This window comes from Pseudorasbora parva, chromosome 18 (assembly GCF_024679245.1).
Source record: "Pseudorasbora parva isolate DD20220531a chromosome 18, ASM2467924v1, whole genome shotgun sequence".
Classification (NCBI taxonomy): Eukaryota; Metazoa; Chordata; class Actinopteri; order Cypriniformes; family Gobionidae; genus Pseudorasbora; species Pseudorasbora parva.
The window spans coordinates 22,737,684-22,759,841 of NC_090189.1; the positions used below are offsets into that span (position 1 = coordinate 22,737,684).

Below are 22,158 nucleotides of genomic sequence, written 5' to 3' on the forward strand. Positions count from 1 at the left end.
TGTCCACTTTGAACACACTCATGAGTACTTTAAAATGTGTCATTGTTATGCAATGAAATCCTCCCCCAAAAAAACTCCACCATCTGTTTTCAAAACAGAGACTGTTTAATACATCTTTTTTAAATGTGTAATTCATCATCATAAACTGGGTTTTCTTTAAAATTTGCGAAACATAACAAAGAAAAACAAATGTGAATCAGGTGTTTCAATCAAGTTATTTAAACGGATACGTCAGTATGTCATAATCCGTCATAATTATGATCGTATTTAAACAGTTTCTTTTTAAAGCAGCATTTAACTTTTATTTTAAAAAATTATATATATATAATACATATATACAGGTCCTTCTAAAAAAAATGCATATGTGATAAAAGTTCATTATTTTCCATAATGTAATGATAAAAATTAAACTTTCATATATTTTAGATTAATTGCACACCAACTGAAATATTTCATGTCTTATAGCATACAGCTCATGAAAACCCAAAATTGAATCTCAAAAAAATTAGCATATCATGAAAAGGTTCTCTAAACGAGCTATTAACCTAATCATCTGAATCAACTAATTAACTCTAAACACCTGCAAAAGATTCCTGAGGCTTTTAAAAACTCCCAGCCTGGTTCATTACTCAAAACCGCAATCATGGGTAAGACTGCCGACCCGACCCTGTCCAGAAGGCCATCGTTGACACCCTCAAGCGAGAGGGTAAGACACAGAAAGAAATTTCTGAACGAATAGGCTGTTCCCAGAGTGCTGTATCAAGGCACCTCAGTGGGAAGTCTGTGGGAAGGAAAAAGTGTGGCAAAAAATGCTGCACAACGAGAAGAGGTGACCAGACCCTGAGGAAGATTTTGGAGAAGGACTGTGCGTGCGTGCGTGCATGCAGCAGTAATGTTTGTTTATGATAATTTGTTTTACTGCATGTAATTAAAAAATAAATTAATAATAATATAGATTATTTTATATGTGAAACAAGATCACAAACTTTGTATTGTTGTTTTGGCCAAAACTATCTCTATTTATAAAAAGTGGAAAAAAGATCTAAAATAAAAGAACCAGGAAGACAGACATTTGATCGTTCAAGTTCATTTTTGTGTGATCTCATCAGGTCACTGGGTTTGGCGGTGGCACCACGGGTCCGGTTTCTCAGTAAGGCCCAACAGCAAAAGAGCGGAGCGGCGCAGGACGACAGCGGTGCTGCAGGACACGAGTCTGAAGATGAGCTGCAGAGTTTTAAAGCAAAATTTGAAGGACAGCAACCTGAGTCTTCCCAGTCTGAGGAAGAAGAGGATGATGATGATGATGATGATGATGATGATGATGAAGAGGAGGAGACATTAAAGCCTTCAGCTCTGCTATGTGGCTTTAATGAAGAAGAGGATGATGATGACCTGAATAATCTGCTGACTGTCAAGCGTAAAGATGTGTTCAATATCAATGAAGAAAGTGAAGACAATGAGGTAAATAAACATAACATAGTGCACATATGTTTTAATATAAATTACATGACTGTGTGCTTGATTTTATGCACCTGTTAGTAATAATTTTGATAATAGATTAATATTTAAAACTATTAATTAGAAGGAAATGGACACAATCTTTTGGCCATGCAATAGAGTAATATTCTATTTTTTCCTTTCAGAAAAATCTAAAAACACTACTATAACAGGACTTTCCTTTATGCATCATTTTCCATGTATATTATAGCAGGGGTGGTGATCTCCAGTCCTGGAGAGCCTCAGTCCTGCAGAGTTCAGCTCCAACTCTGATAAAACTCACCTGCCTGTAGCTTGGTGTGTTTGTTTATAGTTGAAGCAAAACTGTGCAAGTCTGTGGCTCCCCAGGACCGGAGTTCACCACCCCTCTATTATAGCATGACGCAGGACTTTAATAGAGAATATCAAATCAATAAATTACACACTTCAGCTCTAAACCTGTATGTTCTAAGGAGTTTATTGTAGCTTATTTTTGTAACTGTAGGAAGAATGTCTCCTAAGGTACTGTGGTTGTTGAGTAACTATTGTGGCCCATTGCACTGTGATTTAGAAGGTCTTTCATTGAAATTCTGTGCATTTTTGCGTTCAAAGCATATTGTTTCAGTGGGCCTGTAGATATCAGGACATGCTAAATTATATAACACTTCTCTCAATATGCCTCCGAGACAGTTAGCATGACTCCTGTGCAGACCTGGCAAGTTTATGAGAGACGCGAACCTGTGAGTCATGTCAAACCTGCCTAATTTGTCTTGAGGCTTCACAGTGAAATAATGTAGTACAGTCAGTCAGTCATTTATTTTATTTTTTTAATAATTATTTCTTTTAAAAATCTCCATATTGCTACTTTGCCAAAATAAGGGCAGTCAATTGTGTTAATTTAGTACTAAAAGGTATTTTTTTAAATGGTGAATTATTAAATATTAATATAACAATAAATAATTTTACATTGTTACTAGGGGTGTATCGATACTCTCATGTCACTATTCAATACATGTTATGATATTGAACTCGCGATATTATTGTGATAATCCCAGACATATGGTAAAAGGTTAACAAAATTAAAAATCTACTGTTGATTAAAATACTGATTGTGGTATTACATTGGGGGTGGAAATAAATAGGCTTAGACCCAATGCACAGCGCAATGGTGACACACCAGAATAAAAATATCTCACCTGCGCTTACTCGCTATCAACACCCAGGTGATGACGCCGTATATGACTGAGTTATATTCGAGCAGAAGGCACTATCATACAAGTGGCTGTTATGTCCACGCTTTTTGATCATAGCACTTGTTGTAATGTTTTGGGAATGTATTGCCTGAATGCATCGACCTAAACATACATTAACCTAACTCTGTCTATTTTACACGTTGGTATCTTCAACAAACCATATTATAGATATTACATTAGATATAATATTACACATACACACACAAATATTTTATCATGCCCTAAACAATTTAATTAAAACATGCAACAACTAGACTGCATATTTCATATAAAATTGGACCTAAAACAAAATGCACAGTTCTAAGGTCACTTTACATGATCGATCTATTCAATAATTTACTCATCTGTCACAACAATCAAATGTCTTTGAATTATCATATAAAACATTTCTTAAGCTATACACTTGGATATTTAGTCTTTCAAAATGTGATGTGATCAGTTTAAAAGCTGCTATGGTTCAAGTGACACGCGACTGTTGAAGTGCAGATGAGCGAGTACCTTTTTTCGAGTTTGGAGAGGATTTAAGTGGAAAGTGGTTTTCTTCAAGATCTGAACCTTTTCACATCTCATCAGCACTCAACGTTAATGACTGCAAAGGAGAAAGTAATAGTGTGGAGTGGTGTAGGGTGTCAATGTCCTGGTTGAATGAAGGGATCGAATGAACTGCTTTCCGAGCTCCTTTATGAATTTTCATTTTCAGTAGGTTTAATCTTTGCACCAGGAAGTTTAAAAAGATTTGTATGATTACATCGGGTTATGTAAAACATGTTTTTTCTTTCTTCAGGGCACAGATGATAACACCAAGAACAAGACAAAAAAGGAGTCCAAATTCAAAGATGCAAAGAAAGTATATAAAAGAAACCTAAAGGTCAACACTAAGAAGATCTTCACTGAGGATGGAGAGGTTTGTATTATCAAATGATAGTAGTCATCAACATGACATGATAGTCATTATGAAAAGCAGTGTAAATTATGTTTTCTATATGTTTGCAGGAGGTGCAGCAGTGGCCTCCGCTACAGAGGACCATGGTACCAGATGGAGATGAGGACGAAGAGGTGTCTGGCATCAACTTGGAAGCAGCCAAACAGCGACTCCGCAAAGAAGACCAGGAGTTTGACAAGATCGAGTACCGCCGTAAAATCCAGGAGAAACACAGGGTGAGATCAAATTTACCATCATGTTTACCATCCTCCTGGTTCACGCCAAGTCCATGTGGCTCCACCTTAAATAAAATGATTCAGAGAAGCCTTTGATTCATTGTGATCAGCTCCAGGTGTTCAGATTAAAGGTATATTGAAAGAGCTGAGGGCAATGAGGAATCGAAAAGTCACTTTGGCCCTGTGGCTGGTGCTCTCGCAGGTTCAGGCAGATCGAAAATAACTGTGATGCCTGTGCAGGCAGGGGCTTCAAGCTCCAGGCATCAGCGCTTGAGATTGGGCCTCTGACTTATTACTGTAGTTCTGAGTATTGGACAAGCTTTTAAAGGATTGCTCTCTGGAAAAATTACACCATTGCACATATTCCAGTGGAGAGTGTTTTCTTGTTAAGAGTCAAGTATGGTGAAGTACATCCCTAGTTTATGTCTGATGCAGGTTTCAGTGGAGTTTTTTTTATTTTGTTTTTTTAAATCGATCACTGGGAGTGTGTAGCTCAGTGAGAGCACAGAAATAATGGGATCTATTTCTAGAACTAGATACATATGAGGACTGTTTTGGTGGCCTTTCTCCATTACAGTTAAAGCCTAAAGTAATTTTTTGTGTTGCTGTTTTCCTCCTTTATTTATAACGATAGTGGAGAGAGGACTGGAATTGAAGGGTGGAAGATTTCAACTAACATTCAGCACTAACATGAACAGCATGGGTCCATTTGTGTGCTTACCACTATCTAGGGTTTCCTAAAATAATGAAATAAAAACTAATAATTAATTAAATCATACAAAATTCAAATCATTGTTTTAATTCTATGCTTTCTAAAATGATTAAATATATATTGAGTAATTAATCTTAAAGGTCCACTGAAATCAAAATGTAAGTTTTTTTAGTATGACTGTTTTAGCCTTAAAGTTATGAATAAGCTGGTATGTTCCAAAACTATGACAAAATTTGCATTTAGGAGATAAGCATTCAAAATTTACAGTCTCCCACTTCCGCTAAAACGAATCTCAGATTTTGGTGACATCTTCGCAGACTTCACTTTCTCGTCAAATCTTCTGTCCAATCAGAATGCGCTCTAGAATCTAAAGCCCGCCCCCTACACTGCTGAAGCTGAAATCGGCCAGTCCACATACATTTACTAATTTCTACATGGTGAAAGGCAAATAGCACACTATATATGTGATAGGAAACGATTCAGTGTAAATATGCTTTCATTTGAGGCGAATAAAGTCTGTTTTCACGTTAGTTTCATGCAACGCAGCAGCGCACACACCCCAACGGCTCTGGTCTAAATTTAGACTACAGACACGAGAGCGCAGCGCGGATCATATGCGCGAGTCCGCGCAGACAACAAACATATCGACCCATTTTAATTTCTTTACAGAATGCTGCATTTCATTTCGAGATTATGATGGTAAACAGTGTTAGAGGAAACTGGCTTTACCAAACAGAGAAAGTCCGCTCTTGCGCTCTAGTCAAACTGTATATTAACAAAACGCTATTGGCTGTTTCAAAAAAGGGGGGGAGCTGCTAACAGCTGAAGCCGTTTCAGGGGAAATTACGTTCAAGACACAAGACAAACACATTGAATAATGCGGCGCGTTTCAAGGCACTTCAGTGGACCTTTAAGTAAATATTTTATTAATAAAAAAATAAAAAATTTAAACACTTACTTAAAAAGATGAAATATTTCATTTGTTCACCTGCATGTTATGAAACTATTAACCTAAATTACCCAAATATTAAAATCTCAATTAAAAAGGGGGTACCGGTACTTCAAGTAAATATTTTGGTTACACTTTATTTTTAAGTAGTCCTCTTTAGAACGTCTACTAACTATAAGAATCTTTGCAACTACATACCAACCAACTCTTATTAAAGGTGCAATAGGTGATTCTCTACAGAATTTTTTTTTATGTTATGTTAAGCGGTCTAAATATATTTTTATAAATATGTATCGGCTGTCTTTCACAGCCGATACATATTTATAAAAATACATTTAGACCGTAAAAAATACATTTAGACCGTATGACAGTAAAATGTTCGTTCAATCATTGCATTGGGTCGAAATTAAATTATAGCATGTGTTCCCTGTCAGTCAACATTTGTTTGTAAACACTGCGCAGCCTGTTCACGCCGACATCATACGTCATCAGCACTTTCTAGGGCTATCTACGATAATATGTATTGCGATAGACATGTAATCGATATCAATAAAAAATGCGTTCGATAAAACGTTTGATAATTTATTTATTTTTGCTTCGATGAAAAGAGCAAGTTAGGTTGCATGAAAAAAAGGCACTCTCTCTCTGGTAACCAAGCAACATAGGGAGTGACACGCTAACAGGCAATCATGTAACTGTATCTAGTTTGGTTTCACCAAGATTCATGTTGGATTCTTCAGTAACAGAACTGTCATAGAGAGATATGTGAAAAATGAGTCCTGCAGCGAGCAAGGAAATTGTTTATAAAACAATTCAGCTCGCCAGTATTGCATTTTATGGATTTTATAAGTCTGACCGTATTAGACCAATGTTGTCTGCAAATATTGCAAGACCACCGTCCCAACCAAGACTGGTAATACCACAAACTTATATAACCACCTTAAGCCTCGTTTATACTTTCTTTTGGCTCTGCTGACAGTGCATGCACCTTGTCTGTTTGGGGAGGAGTTTATACTCGACGACGTGCTCGCTCACTGTTGTGCTATTCTTTGAAATGATATGGGCTGATCTGAAATCTCCCCTAAACCCTCATTCACTATTCCCTATGTTCGTACACTAAATATAGTTCACTTAAAGGAGTAAATGAAAACAAGTGAGAGAAGTCGGACAGCTGTTGAGTGTACATCAGTTGTACTAGACCCGTTATTGCAGTGGGGTGTTAAATGAGTGCACTCAGTAATGTCCACTATAGTTTTGGACGCCACAACAAATGACTGTCCCTTCAAATACTTCAAATAGTGCTCTATTTGAGGTTATGGAGGCGATTTCAGTTTCAGCCATGGAGAGGTAGGGTACGCTACATCAGTGTCTTAAAGCATCTAAACTGTACAAAGAAATAAAGGAAGCGCAATGCACCTTAATGTTAAGAGATAATTAAGTGTTCATTGTTATTTTAGATTTTTAATTATTTGAGTGTTTTACGTGGTTTTGTTCACATTTCTGCCTTTATAACTGAGGCAATTATAACCAGAGTAAGGTTAAGTTTAAAATAAAAATGCCTAAATGTAATATATTTTTCTCCTGGTCCTCATTTTAAATATGTCATTAAAACTATAGATTATTATCGTTATCGGACGATATGAAACACTTTGATTGTGATAGTTTTCAGTCATATCGCCCAGCTCTAGCACGTTCACATACGCTGTGCAGACAGAGCGAGAATGGCAGGCAAACAGTTGTTTACGTTTGTTCTTGTAGTGCTGTTACTCATTATACTGCAAAGTTTTCTCACTGGTGAATGCACACATGATGTAACCCAATAATGTTGTCTCTAGTCGTCTCGCTCCTGATCTGTGTTTTGCAGGGAGGGTGGGATTGTATGCTTTTAATGCTTGCAGGCTAAAGTTAACATTTTCCCAGATCACCTATTGCACCTTTAATTTGCAACTACATATTGTTTTGCGCTGTGTACTTTGATCTCAACCCCTTTAACCTTATTATTATTTTTTCTCAGGTTAGGTAAAGTAAGTCGAGTCTGGCCCGAATTATAAGCATTTTAAATTACTTACAATGTTGGTTAGAAGACTTATGTTTTTGTTAAAATTCTTAAAATGCTATAAATCAAGCCTCAGTAGACAGTTTTTATAATCAATTAAATTTCTTTTAATTTGTAACCTTCCTGTAAACATACATCTAGAAGCAAATAAAACGTCATTATTAAAGTGTAAAATACAATAATCAAAGGTTGCGTCAAAGGTGTAGTCAGCTTTTAGCTTCTTGTCCTGAGCTTTTAGGCGTCTTTTATACTTTTGTTGTTTCCCACCGAAGTTAGGTTCTAATCTTTATGATTTGACGCATGTTGTAACTTTCCCAAAGTTTCCATTATCCTTCTCAAGGCCTCACAGGTGCAAGCTGGACGCCTCTTCATGTCTGAACCTTAATTTCCTTTTAAGGTTCAATGAGTAGAAACACAATTCTTTGTGTCCTTCATCACACACACACAAACGCACACAATTCTGCTCCTCCTTCTTATGGGTAGAAACACACACATACATAACTAAACGTACATCTATGCCAATGCAGTATAAGGCATTTCTTATAAACAAAAATAACAACATTGTACACAATGCATTATTCAGTGCAATGGCTAAATATGTGCAAGGTATCTACAATAAACAATAAGGCAGGGTAATAGACTTTGAGTAATATAATATCAAGGAAGCAAAGTTTTAGTAGACTGTTAATTAGAAGGTTAGTAGAAGTCTACTGGCAAAGTTGATGTTGGAGGGGCATCAAAATTAACTGTTGGCAGATGTTAGGCAGACAGTCTGATAGTGGTTGGTAGTTGACATGTAGTTACTTTTAGTTACTACAATGTCTAAAGTGGACTAATGTGTTACCATTATTTTATTTTAAAGAGCTTAAAGGAACATGGTGAAGAAAAAAATTAATAGTTTAGGTCATTTGTGTTCTCTCGCAATTATATCCACCTTATATTTCAGCTAAGAGTGGGCGCATTTGTAAATTGAATGTGTCTGGTATCCGGTGTCATCCGATTCCAGTTATTTTTAGCTGTCCAAAAAAGCTTGTTATGCTGCTTGATATTGCAAACTGGTATTTCTTACCCTATTATTATAATAATGTATTTTCGTAATTTTGAACACACTGGTTTGTAGCGCAAATAGTTTTGCCATTTATAGCACTTTGTTTTTCTGCTCATTATTTCCTTATAACTGCTAATCATTTGGAGGTCTTGCACATACAGAAAATAGCTTTCTTCTGCGTTGAAAAATAAGGTGGATAGTTGGGTAGCCTAATTAATTTGTGGCCATCAGGGAGCCGCTATCAATATGTAATAGGTATTTTGTTTTAATAGGCACTATTTTCACCTTCAAACATTTTTTTTGTAAACAGAGATGTTAATGTCCATGTAAACCCAGGATAGTGCGTTTTATGTCTTTTAACTTCTCAGCCAAGCAAAAACTAAAATAAAACCATGCCAGTCTCTCCTGGCAATTTCTCCTGCCAGTACTGTCAAGTGCTGACGTGCAGACTGGCATACAATAAAACCCTCTTTTTTTTCTTCTTTTTTCTCTGAAAGATACAAGGCAGAAGACTTTGTCGTGTCTGTGAAAAGCCTAACCATCCTAATCCATTTAGATTTTGTGTTGTCAGAGTTTGAGAGGCAGCTACCCAGTAATCCATCAGATACGTGCACATGCTCATTAATCAGACACGCTGGGTTCGCTGGTGCGTTTATTTTTTGTATTCTCTTATGAAGTCTTTATTACTCCAGCAGAATGGCATTTGTAATTGAGGCATGTGAGATGCAGAGACTTTTGCTTAGACTTTTCCCTGTTCCTTTAAAACCACTGATGGGTTTTGCTGCATATATGACGTGTCAACAACTCTAAGGGACGTCTAACTTTAGGGGTAGGCGTAGTCCTTAGACCTTCTCAAGGTTTTTTTTGTTGTTCTTTTTCTTTTTTTGCAAATTTCCAGTACCATGGTGTCCTATTTACACCTGGTGTTTTGGATTTTGGTCAATCGGATCACAAGGGGACTACGCAAATTACAGGTGTAAACAGGGTCGAAAACCGTTTGAGCTTGACTACTTAAGCAGTCCGGTCCAAAATGCATTCGACTGGATTGCTTTCATAGTGTAAACACTTATGTGGTCAAATTAGTTTCGAACAGCCATAAAACTCTACACCTACTGACTGTATGCATAAATATTTTGGATAGTGCGCTAGCCAGACTGGATTTAAACTTTGTTGGCTAAAGACCTATATTTGGTTTGAAAACGAAAAGTGTACAGAGCACAATGATTTCTAACATGCACTCACCACATTCAGCGTGTCCTTGTGGCTGCCAGAGAAGAAACGAAAGCTGATGCTTTCCATATAGTTTTCCGTAAGTAATTTTTTATTTTAAAATTATAATATTAAAACATTTGATGGCAAACTATCGCTGTATCTGACTTTGATGCTGTGGCACTGATTTTTGTTCAATGATGTTTCAAAGTGAACCGATGGATATGTTTCCACATTTAGCATCATTTGACATTTCGAACGTAATGAAAATCCAATGAAATCCACTTGACATTGGTTTTATTACACTCTCAGCTCTCTGATTTCCATTCAACCCTCAACCTCTTAATATTTCCCGTCTCCCAGACATCCGTGAGTCACTGGTAATGTGTATAGTTGTGCCTGGCAATCCAGTCGCCCTTCATATTAGAAAGTGACACAAGACAAACATCAAGTACTCATCATTCTCTCTCCTAAAGAAATGCAGAGCACTAAAGTTAAATTGTATTTTTTTTTCCTGAGTCTGTCTGTGCAATCATTTCAACCCCTGGCATGTTTATGAGATTGTGCCGTGACCAAATTTGAGTATGGTGCAGCTTTTTATTAAGTCTGTTTCTTTTTTTCTCTTATTTTGAACAGGAGAAGAGACTGAAGGAGAAAGCAGCTCGGAGGGAAGCAAACAAACACCATAAAGAGGTATGTCAACCGAAGATCAAAGTTATCTCAAAAGATATTAATGATGAGTGCTGGTTATGTATGTGAGTTAAGCAATGTTGATGATTTCAAATGCTCGTAAAATGGTTTCTGATTCTGATTTGAAATGAGGAATTCCTGTCAGAGGGGAGAGATGCCCCTCAGTCTCTGGCCTTTCCCTCCCGCAGATAGCCCATAATTCATAGTCTGGCTGGCAGCTGTCATGTGTCCCATCTCTCTCTGCCTGTCCTCACTGGGGGATTGAGCTCTGCGCATCCATATGGAAATGCAGCTGCTTCTCTCCTCTCGTTTGTCATCTGATCAATGCAGAGGACTGTCCAAGAATGCGAGACTATTCATCACCTCCCTAACAATGAATCTCGGCGCTCTTTTAGCATTCATTCATTCCTTCGATTTAACAGCCCGACTGGTGGTCGATCTGTCCATCGTTACGATTAGTCCAGATTAATTTAGAGCGCTATTGAATCACCCTTTTGACAGCATGTGCTGTAACGGATAGCTGTGCTGCTTCATTTCCTGTCAGTTTCACTTCTTTTGGTTTTCTCCTCTTTAGACATTTGAGGAAATAGATAGACCTTAGATAGACCCTTATAGATAGACAGACAGTCTTGTTGTTCAGTCGGTGGCAGTCATCACAGAGATTTTCATTAATATCACACCATCTGTTTGAAATCTTCTCTTCAACATGCTCAGTTTTACCTTTACTATATATATATATATATATATATATATATATATATATATATATATATATATATATATATATATATATATATATATGTCTATTTTCTTCAGAAAATTTTCTTCAGCACATTTTAAATAATTTTTTTAAAGCACCATGGAAATGTATTGAATATCATATTTATTTTAGAGATACACAGTATATTGGTAAATAACAGTTATGTTACCAATGTCAGCTTATTTTTTTAGTTTGTTGGCAGACTTATGAGATATTTACCAGTAAATATTGATTTTAAATTGATTGTTGTTGACACCATCTATCTAATCAGCATCCAAGAAATCCCTCTTATTTTTTATAATTTAGAATTACATTTTTGTAAAATTAATGTAGAAAAAAAATCTAAATTTAATTTTTACATTTTTATTTTTTTTAATGCTTCGCAAGGCTGCATTTATTTAATCAAAATAGAAGATCTGTAATAGTGTGAACTAATATTACTATTTTAAATAAATGTTCCATTTTAATATATTTTAAATATTTATTTGATTTTTCAGCATTATTGCTCCCATCTTCAGTGTCACGTGATCCTTCAGATAGTAACGTTTCTTATTATTATACATATAAAGAGTTTTGCTGGAAAAAACAAAAAAAAACAGTTCTGGATTCTTTGAATATGACATTCAAAGGAACAACATTTAATTGAAATGGAAATGTTTTGTAGCATTATAAATATATTTGCTTTTACTTTTGGTCATTTGCATCCTTACTGAATAAAAGTATTAATTTATTTTTATTTTTACCCCAGACATTTGAATGGTAGTATACTATTTATTGTAAATTTGTATGTATTTTATTTTATTGTCTGCTCTAGTTTTGTTTGAAGTTTTTGCTTCATTCAAGTGAGTTTTATACTAACAACCGTATTTGGCTATTCTCATACTCTGGCGTTATTCAGTGCACATCGACGCGTCTGTTCAAAGCGCAGGTCTGTCAGCAGAATTCAAATGGGTCTTACAAAGCATGATTAGATTACAGCACAAGCAGAAGCTCCGCTGAATGCAGAGTATCCTGTACCTGAACAGACCCCTTATCAGGTCCAAGCACACATATACACAGTCCCCTGGAACCAAATCTTTTTACAGCAAAAGGTTGGTCTACACTGTACATTTTTCAGTCCAAATGCCACCCAATTTAGACAGGAAGACATTGTCTAACTGACGTTTAAAATGACCAACCACATTCAATTTGTATGTTTCATTTTGTTGCTTTATCTAAAATAAATTATGGTTTCTTTCTACCAATCTAAGTGGCCTGTTTAGATGTATGTAATACTGTGTATATTTACACAGTGTGGATGTAGATTTATGGGGGGGGGTTTTGTGAAAGAAAGAAGGAAGAAATGTCAGTCCGGCCACAGGTATTCTGTCTTTCTTAAACCAAAGAAGAAAAGGTCTCAGAACGCTGGGTCAGACACATCATACCAGGATTAAGAAGCTTGCCTGAGGGCACAAGAAGTCAGTCTGAAGGTGGAGCAGACCAGTAGGGAAATAAACCTGTTTGTTCCCAGCACAGGGTCAGATTTGTTAGCTTCCTGGAAATTTGAAAGAACCGAGACGAGTTTGATTCCTTCACTGTTACCACTGGAGAAAATTTACATTATTTGTTTCTAATTGCTCAAAAAGTGGACCTATTTAGGGAGTGGTGTTCCTTGAAGAGGATGGGAAGTACAGTCTATGGCCTCAAGAAGATCTAGAATACCTGAAGAGATCGTCTATTAGCATATCTTAAAGGCAGTTGCTCAGCTGGACTCGGGTACTCTCCAAAAATAAGTGCAAAAATGCATGTGCATAAGTGCATGTTGGAACAGAAAGGGGCCATCCCCAAACTGTTCCCACTAAGTTGGGAGCATTAAATTGTCCAAAATGTATTGGTATGCTGAAGCATTAAGAGTTCCTTTCACTGGAACTTAAGGGGCCATGGCAACCCTGAAAAGCAACCCCACTCATAATCCCCCCCTCCACCACTTTACACTTGGCACAATGCAGTCAGGCAAGTACCGTTCTACTGCTATCAACCAAACCCAGACTCCACCGATTCGTCAGACAGAGAAGTGTGATTTGTCACTCCAGAGAACACATCTCCACTGCTTTAGAGTCCAGTGGTGGCGTGCTTTACACCACTGCATCTGACACTTTGCATTGCACTCCGTGATGTAAGGTGTGGCCTTTTACGTAGCCAACCACTTCGTGGCAGAGTTGCTGTTGTTCCTAATTGCTTCCACTTTGTTAAAATACCACCAACAGTTGACCGTGGAATGTTTAGTAGTGAGGACATTTCACAAATGGACTTAGCAGATGACAGCATATCACGGTACCGCACTTGAATTTACTGAGCTCCTGAGAGTGACCCATTCTTTCATAAATGTTTGTAGAAGCAGTCTGCATGCCTAGGTGCTTGATTTTTATATGTATGTATAGTGTATGTCTTTTAGCAATAAGTATAAATGCAATGTAAATAAAAATATAAATCTGAAAATTGAAAATATAAATTAAATTTATGTATTCCTTGTTCCTTGTCACTAAGGAGAAAAACAAAGCAGCTGCTGCTGACGATGATGATGAGGATGGCGCCGATGGTGAGGATGAGGAGGTGGTAGCGTATCTGTCAGGTGCTGATGAAGAATTTGACCCCAGCACCCTTCCTGACCCAGACAAAGTGTGCACTGAGTCCTCTGAAGAAAATGGGTAAGAATGAAGCTTTTGTGAACAACATGAATGACTTTTATCATTTTCAAAGGTCATGCTGCATTGTAAAGCTCTGAAATTCATCTCCATGAGAGCCGATTTGAGTTTTTTTGGGGAAAGGCAAAGGACATTCCCTAACTGATATTGATCATCTAAAATATGACGTTTCTAATTGTGAACAGCTTCAAATTGAATCCCTATATTTCAGAGTTGAACCAAATATCATATTTTCCATCATCATTGCATTTGCAGAAATATGCAGTGCTTTGTGTTAGTGGAAAAACCATTACAACGGTAAATCAAGCCAATCAGTCCGACACCACATCATGAGGCCGTAATTATTCCGAAATGAGGAATTGATTCTTCTGATACTTAATTACCGCCTCGGCTTTCTCAGCTCTCTCTGCTTGTATTGAGTTTGTAGCGTTCGATTAGGCTCCGGCATGCTGATCTGGTGTTCTTTTTGTACTGAGGTCTGCTGCAGAATTGCCTCTCAGAGGAGAAATCCCTCTAAAGGGTAAAATGATTCATGATGATTCATTTTCCCCTTGGTGGCATTAAGCACAGATCCTTTAGTTGGCCGTAGATAATCTATAAAATGAATAATTACATCCACATTTAAAGTGAGAGTTAGGACCAGATGTTATGTTTTTTTGGTTTTTTTTTGGCACTCTCACCCTGTTTCTAATGCTCACTTTTTGTCTTTCTGGTAAAACCTGATCACGTCCTCTTCTCCTTTGCTGTCGATCTTTCCATCTGTCGGCCTGCACATTTATGTCTCTGTTTTTCTGTCATTCATTCATGTACACACATTAGGACGCTCTCCGACACACACAAACACTTTCGGTGAAGCGGTGCAGGTGATACGGCATAGACAGCAGCAGCGGCTCTGATTAATGACTTAGTGCGGGGTGTTTACTGCATGGCTACACTTACCGAATGCAAGAGAGGCTCCGGCGCTGTAAATCTGATAAATCTCACTTTCTTCCTCTTCCTTTGGCTCACTCACACACTATCTCTTCCGTCATATCGAAGGCTGGTGTTCGGGACTGGAGCCAGAGGCATCACTAACCCTGAGCTCTTTCCTGTTGCGGTACCTGTCTTCCTGCTTTGCTGTCTTGACAGATACCCCCCTCCCATAAATCTAATGGGATCTTATTGGCCCTGCCTCACCTCTGCCCCTGCCAACACTTTGTGTCCAGAATAACAAGATGCTGTATGAGTCTTTGGGAATATTTCTTAAAGAGAGAGTGAATTCACAATGAATGCTGAGTTACAATGAAATTAAATGAATGATTGGTCAGTTTATGAAGATTCTTGTGAAAAGAATCAGGGTTTGTTAATTAATAATCTACGACTCTCTTCTCAGTTATAGTTTAACTGGCTGTATCACTGATCCTACAGCAGTTAACCAATCACAGTAGGGGATCCAACAATTAGGGCTGCGTGAATAATTTAAATTAAACTGATATACCGTGTTTCTAAAGTGGTAGTTCACCCAAAATAAAATTTGTATTAATAAAGGCTACTTAAAATAAACAGTCCGTCATATTAAGAATACTTTTAGCTTTGTTGCTATGTGTCATGATGAGACCTTACACTGTCTAGGTCAAACACGATGGTCACGCTTATAATAAACTCATCCAACGTATCTTCACCAGGCACATTTTTTATATGATGCACCATTGTTTGAAGCGGTCTACACTGGAGACGTCCAAGTAAACAATATAAACTGGATCATTTGTCTTTCTGAACAGGTGCAGGATAATGCTGTATGAAGTGCCCATTGTTGAACTGGAAAGAGATTAACGATTGCTTGTTCTGTTGATGAATTATGAGTTTACATAATTATTAATAGAGCTTAAATATTGAAGTATTAAAAAAAAGTACTACCGGTATTTTATTTTTTACTAGAGGACGTGCTTTATTTAGATATTCGATCATGAAGACATAGTTTTGCACATCCCTAATCCTGAGTCATTCCAGACATAGTCAGTGATTTAAAACTCTGTATTACCAGAAGCCCTTAACAGCTTAATGATGTGTGCTAGCTACAGCCCTGACTGCTATAGACCCAGAGCATAGATTTTCCCACCTACAGGTGGTCTCTGCACAGTCTCTGACAGGGTTTTAATGATATTGGTTGGTTGTCCTGAATGTACATGAGTGCACAATTCAAGTCTTAACTCGTTTAATTAAGTTAAAACCATTTAAGACCTTCTAACTTAATTAAACAATGTGCTTACCTTTCGTCCTTCCTGTTTTCTTCGTGGTTTTATTATGTGGAAGAGCTGTACAGAAAACTATAGATAAGATCCCTTCTAGATCCTAACTTGGGCAAAAATATGTAAATGTGCTGATCCATCCTGTCTACATATAATATATTGCAAATAGTTTTGAGGCATCTGCCTTTGCATGCACATGATCTTTAATGACACCGTATTCTTAATCCGAAAGTTGGCATTTCACGTAGCCTACCACTTTGTGGCTGAGTTGCTGTTTTTCCCAGTTGCTTCTACTTTTTTATAATACCACCAACAGTTGACTGTGGAATATTTAGTAGTAAGGAAATTTCGCGAATGGTGCTTAGTGTATGGTGAATGGTGCCTAGGTGCTTGATTTTATAGACCTATGGCCAATGCCATGGAAGTGACTAAATCTCATTACACATATGGAATCTTGTTAGCTATTGCAAAGAGTTTAGGAAGGCACAGACATGCTTTCATCTATTTAAAATGTCTATTTAAAAATGTAATTTTTATATTATATATATATATATATATATATATATATATATATATATATATATATATATATATATATATATATATATATATATAAACAAACCAATGGTTCAATGACTCTCTCATTAATACTTTAAAGCTCATTACTGGATGAATCCGCTTTTTTGAACAAATTTCTTGAAAGAATGATTCAGTGACATACATTTTTAACAGTCACTTGTCGCCACCTGGTTGCATAACAAGGTAATCAATACAATTGTTATCTGAAGTACCTTTCAAACGGGGATTTGATAACATGAATATTTGTAACACAGAAATAATTGTAGGTCTACTGTGTGGTTGAATATACTGTTTGTAAAGCTGTTTTATACCTATATATGATAACTGCTCTTCCTGGGTCAGATTTGAATGTTCTGGTCTGGTGTGTGATTTTGTCGAAGGTTTAATAGACATAGGCGAATCATTGTCATTTAGTAATAAGATCACATGAGGTTCTTCTGAATCAAGATCTTTTAATGAATAATCATGCCCCTCTAGTGGAAGTAAACATTTCCTTTACAAAACAGATTATTTTTTGGTTCTTGCTATAAATCAGACCAGAGGACAGCTTTTCACACCTCATAGTCTCTTGACTAAAATAGTATTAGTTGCTCTGGATGAGCATGAGTGCACCATTTTCGCCTTGACTCGTTTAATTATGTTAAGAATTTTCTGCATTGGCTATTAAGGTCACCCGCATGGGCCGGTACATTGAAAAACTCCTTCATCTCATAGATGTCTTTAAAATTCATTGCATGTTGATGATTTAAATTTTTTGGCAATTTTAGGTTAAAAATGCTTATTTTCCTTATGTGCATCTCTGAAACACAGGCAGCAGTACATACGTATATGTCACAATCTGATTCAGGTGAAGATGATAGAAAAAAGGTTCAGGCAAGTTTCCTCAAACAAAACGTTCTTTAATAAAACAAACTTGGGTAATCCAATAGCAGGAAGGCAGTATAACAGCTTGTGCTACACAAACAATACCAGACACCAACTGAATATAAAGGAGGAACTTAAATACACTAGGTGATTGAACTCAAATGACAAGCAGGTGATGACTCGGTTACTGATAAAAACAAATAGAAAGTTCATTAAAATGAAACAAAAACAGGTAGTTTGTGGCAATATAGGGTTGCATTTTCTTAGATTAATGGAGTGACACAGCTGGCACATCTTTCCCCACTCTCTCCTGTATATCTAGCTTGTCTTGTCCTTCTGTGCAGTTACCCGTTTTATTTTTGTCTTTGCAGCGATTCATCAGACCACGGTGGCAGGAAGAGAAGTTTCGGCAGAGACAGCAGTGAGGATGATGATGATAGTGATGACGAGGTACAGCAGACACAGGTGGGCAGCAAGAAGCCCAGGAAGGAGTCCACAGCAACACCTCTGGACACTGGCCTCTCGCTGGCCGAAGACGAGGAGCTTGTGTTGCATTTATTGGGCAGTCGCAGCTAGTTCCGTTGAAAACAGGTCCCTGTACCCATCTTTCCCTTCAGAGTTTTAGATTCATTGTAATTGTCCGTTGATTTATAAAAATGTCCCATTACTAATAAAATGTATCCTGATTGTGATGGAAGCTTTAAGATTCAGTGCCTCACATATCTTTGTGATTTATTGTGTGTGCGCGCAGGTTATAATTTCCTTTCCTGCCTCTTCCCTTCTTTACATCCTCTCCTCAAGATTTGAATTCTTATGTGGCATCTTGCCAGACATTCTCAAATTACCTAAAAACTCCTGTTTTGCAGCGAAGCAAAAAAAGCAGCGCAGCTGATGCCAATCCTGATAAAACCACTGAAGTCCCAGGTGCCATCTATAACCTATTACTGTTAACTGCTCTCATTATTTCTGGTTTGAATATAGCCTTCCTGTCACATTGAACCATCACTTAATGTGTGATTTAATCTCCCACATTTCTGTTGGAAATGGAAGATTCTTGTAGAACTTTGGTTTAGCAATTATTGTCCCCTATTCAACAAATCTATCTTTCTGAATTGTCTGGTTGTCTGCATTTAGCTGGCTCATATCGGGAGGGAGATTGGACTGGTTTTATACAAGACATACAGCCACCATTTAGCCCCAGCATAACCTTGCATTGTACCACAGTGACCTTATTCACCCTGTTTTTAGATCCGTTAATGGCTTCTCAAAGTGCTCTGGAGATATAATCGCCCACTCTGATTTGGCAGCTGGTTTTCCATAATAACAGTTATATAGCCGCTGTTTAACATAGGTGTCCTGAGTCAATCCTGCTGTGCAGTACCTCAGTCAATATACTTGAGTTATAGTTCAAGAACTTCTATTTTAAAAAAAGAAATGTGAGAATAATAATAATTTCAGAAATGTGATCTGATCAAGTTTACACGCTTACAATTATTAAAGGGATAGTTAACCCAAAAATGAAACTTTGTCATTATTTACTCACCATCAAGTTAGTCCAAAGCTGTATACGTTTCTTTCTTTTGTTTAACACAAAAAGAAGATATTTTAGAGAATGTTGATAACCAGACAGTTGACGGCCCCCATGACTTCCATAGTAGAAAGAAAAGAAAAACTATGGTTACCTCAACTGTCTGGCTACTAACATTCTTTAAAATATATTCTTTTGTGTTCACCAGAAGAAACAAACAAGTTTTGAAAGTACACACGGTGTTAAGTTTTGGTGTGAATTAATGACAAAAAATTTTTGTGAACTATCCCTTTAATTGTCCCTTGTTGGCAAAATTAAATTATTATTAGCGGGATAGAAAATAACAGGATGGGGGGGGGGGGGGGGTCTAAAGTTAGCTCTGTGCATTGCTCTGTGATGGATTGAATTTGCTTACATGAGGCTAATAGGATCATAAGTTATATTGAGGATGTCAAACATTATTTATTTTTATAATCCATACCTATATAATTTATTACATGCAATAATATATTATAATACATTTTATTATACAACAATATCAAGAAATAATGTATTTTCTGTACATACTTATAAAGCATATAAATGTGCTTTAGATTCTAGCATTCAATTGGACAGAAAATCGAAGTGTAAAATTTAAAATTGTTGATCCACTATATTGCTAAAAGTATTAGGACACCCCTCCAAATCACTGAATTCAGGTGTTCAAAACACTGGCCACAGGTGTATACCAGCAAGCACCTAGGCATGCAGACTCCTTCTACAAACATTTGTGAAAGAATGCGTTGCTCAGTAAATTCAAGCATAGGACCGTGATAGGTTAGCAGCCTAGCACCTGTGCAATAAGTCCATTCATTAAACTTCCTCACTAATAATTATTCTACGGTCAACTGTTAGTGGCATTATAACAAAGTGGAAGCAATTAGGAACAACAACAACTCTGCCAACTTTCTGCAAAGTCTGTATCTACAGACCTCCAAACTTAATGTGGCCTTCAGATTAGCTCAAAAACAGTGTGTAGAGAGATTCATGGAATGGGTTTCCATGGTCGAGCAGCTGCCTCCAAACCTTACATCCCCAAGTGCAATGCAAAGTGTCGGATGCATTGTGTCAAGTGTAAAGTTTAGTGGAGGGGTGATGTTGAGTTGTTTTTTAGGGTTTGGGCTTTGCCCCTTAGTTTCAGTGAAAGCAACTCTTAATTATTTAGCATACCAAGACATTTTGGACAATTTTCTGCTCCCAACATTGTGGGAACAGTTTGAGGATGGCCGCTTCTTGTTCCATCATGACTGCGCACCAGTGCACAAAGCAAGGTCCACGAAGACATGGATGAGTGAGTTTGGTGAGGAGGAACTTGACTGGCCTGCACAGAGTGCTAACCTCAACCCAACAGAACACCTTTGGGTTGAATTAGAGCGGAGACTGCGAGCAAGGCCTTCTTGTCCAACATCAGTGCCTCACAAATGTGCTTCTCGAAGAAAGGTTGAAAATTCTTATAAACACACTCCTAAACCTTGTGGAAAGCCTTCACAGAAGAGTTGTAGCCGTTATAGCTGCAAAGGGTTGGACAACTCCATATTAAACCCTACGGATTAAGAATTAATTGTGCTGTCATTAAAATTCATGTGCATGTTAAGGCAGGTGGCCCAAAACTTTTAGAAATATAGTGATCTCCCAAATGTGAATTTTGTCAAACTTTTAGTCGTGATATCCAGTATATCACATGGAAGTATATTACATGATAGGAGTGACTCTTCTCACAGTGGGCTTGTTTAATGTTTGTACTCTCTGTGTAGTTCAGAGATGGCTTATTTATCCTTCTTTGATTCTTATCACTTATCACCTTCACCGAACAACTGCAGGCATGCAGTACTTGTTGTGTTGTGGTGGATGTGGCAGGCATGCACCTTGATGTATTGTGTTTGTGTATTACTGGGTTGCATAGATTCTCTTTGTGTTCTGGGTTTGTGGGTGCAGAGTCATCCATCACAGACGTGAGTTTATTAGGCGCCTTCATCCTGCCTGAAAAGCTATTTCCCTCTGTGCTATTTCTCCCCTCTAATGACTGTTTCAGCACTGAGGAGTGTGTAGCACTTCAGACATTTCTCTGTAGAAGTGTGCACCCACAGCTTAATGTACATGCACATGTTAATGATGATACAAATTCAAATTGCAGCTACTGTTTTGTTTAACAAAGAAGGGTTGTTAAAGTAATGGTTTACCCAAATTATACAATTCTTTCATCATTTCATCATGTCAATTTGTTATATAGAATGTATATTGTTGCTAGGGTGAATGGGTTCACATCTTTTTATAGTGTCTTATGAGGTCACTGCCAAGTGGTTAAATCGCTTATTGGCTCCTTTGCCAGGTGAAGACTATAAGGCAATTTAGCTGTAGTTTCAACATGTGTCCAGTGGTCTGTGATCTGACTGTGAAGGAAAAGGGGACTGCTGTTACTTGACTTCAGAATAGGTTAGCAGGACCACTAGAGAAGGAAGAGAATTTGTCACAAGCACAGGACCATTGAGGCTTCAGCATCTTTAGTCAGTTTGAGGTTACAGGTTATAAAAACAACTTTTATACGTTTCTTTCCTGTGTGAAAAGAGCATCAATAACAAAACCATTGATTCCACTGAATGAGCATAAGATAAGCAAAAGTCAATTTTACAATCATTATAGCATTATTATACATATTTTATCTATTTGCATTTATTAATTTATAATTAGGTAAGTGGTAATCCACAGCATGAGTATCAGAATTGAGTATTCAGACAAAATTATCATAGTTATAAATATGTAATGTGCCCCCAGGTGATTTGAATGAACTCTTCAAGGGCAAAACTTAAAGCCACAACATGTCATTTTTAGCCTTTCGAGGTCGCTTATTCAAAACAAAGGCGTAGCTTGATGAGGCCTGGACTTTGCAGAGCGTTTATTATGCCACAAACGACCACTTCCACTTTG

General features: G+C 37.2%; 1 protein-coding gene across 1 annotated transcript in view; it reads left to right on the plus strand.

The window, feature by feature from the left end:
• Positions 1-18,386, plus strand: part of ddx10 (DEAD (Asp-Glu-Ala-Asp) box polypeptide 10) — a 32,189-nt gene extending 13,803 nt beyond the window's left edge. Inside the window, exons 13-18 of the mRNA XM_067424714.1 lie at positions 1,110-1,461; positions 3,514-3,633; positions 3,723-3,887; positions 10,498-10,554; positions 13,838-13,998; positions 18,038-18,386. Of these exons, the coding sequence (XP_067280815.1) occupies positions 1,110-1,461; positions 3,514-3,633; positions 3,723-3,887; positions 10,498-10,554; positions 13,838-13,998; positions 18,038-18,242 (1,060 nt within the window). The 3' untranslated portion in view covers positions 18,243-18,386. The remainder of the gene's footprint in view (positions 1-1,109; positions 1,462-3,513; positions 3,634-3,722; positions 3,888-10,497; positions 10,555-13,837; positions 13,999-18,037) is intronic.
• The last annotated feature ends 3,772 nt before the right edge of the window (positions 18,387-22,158 follow it).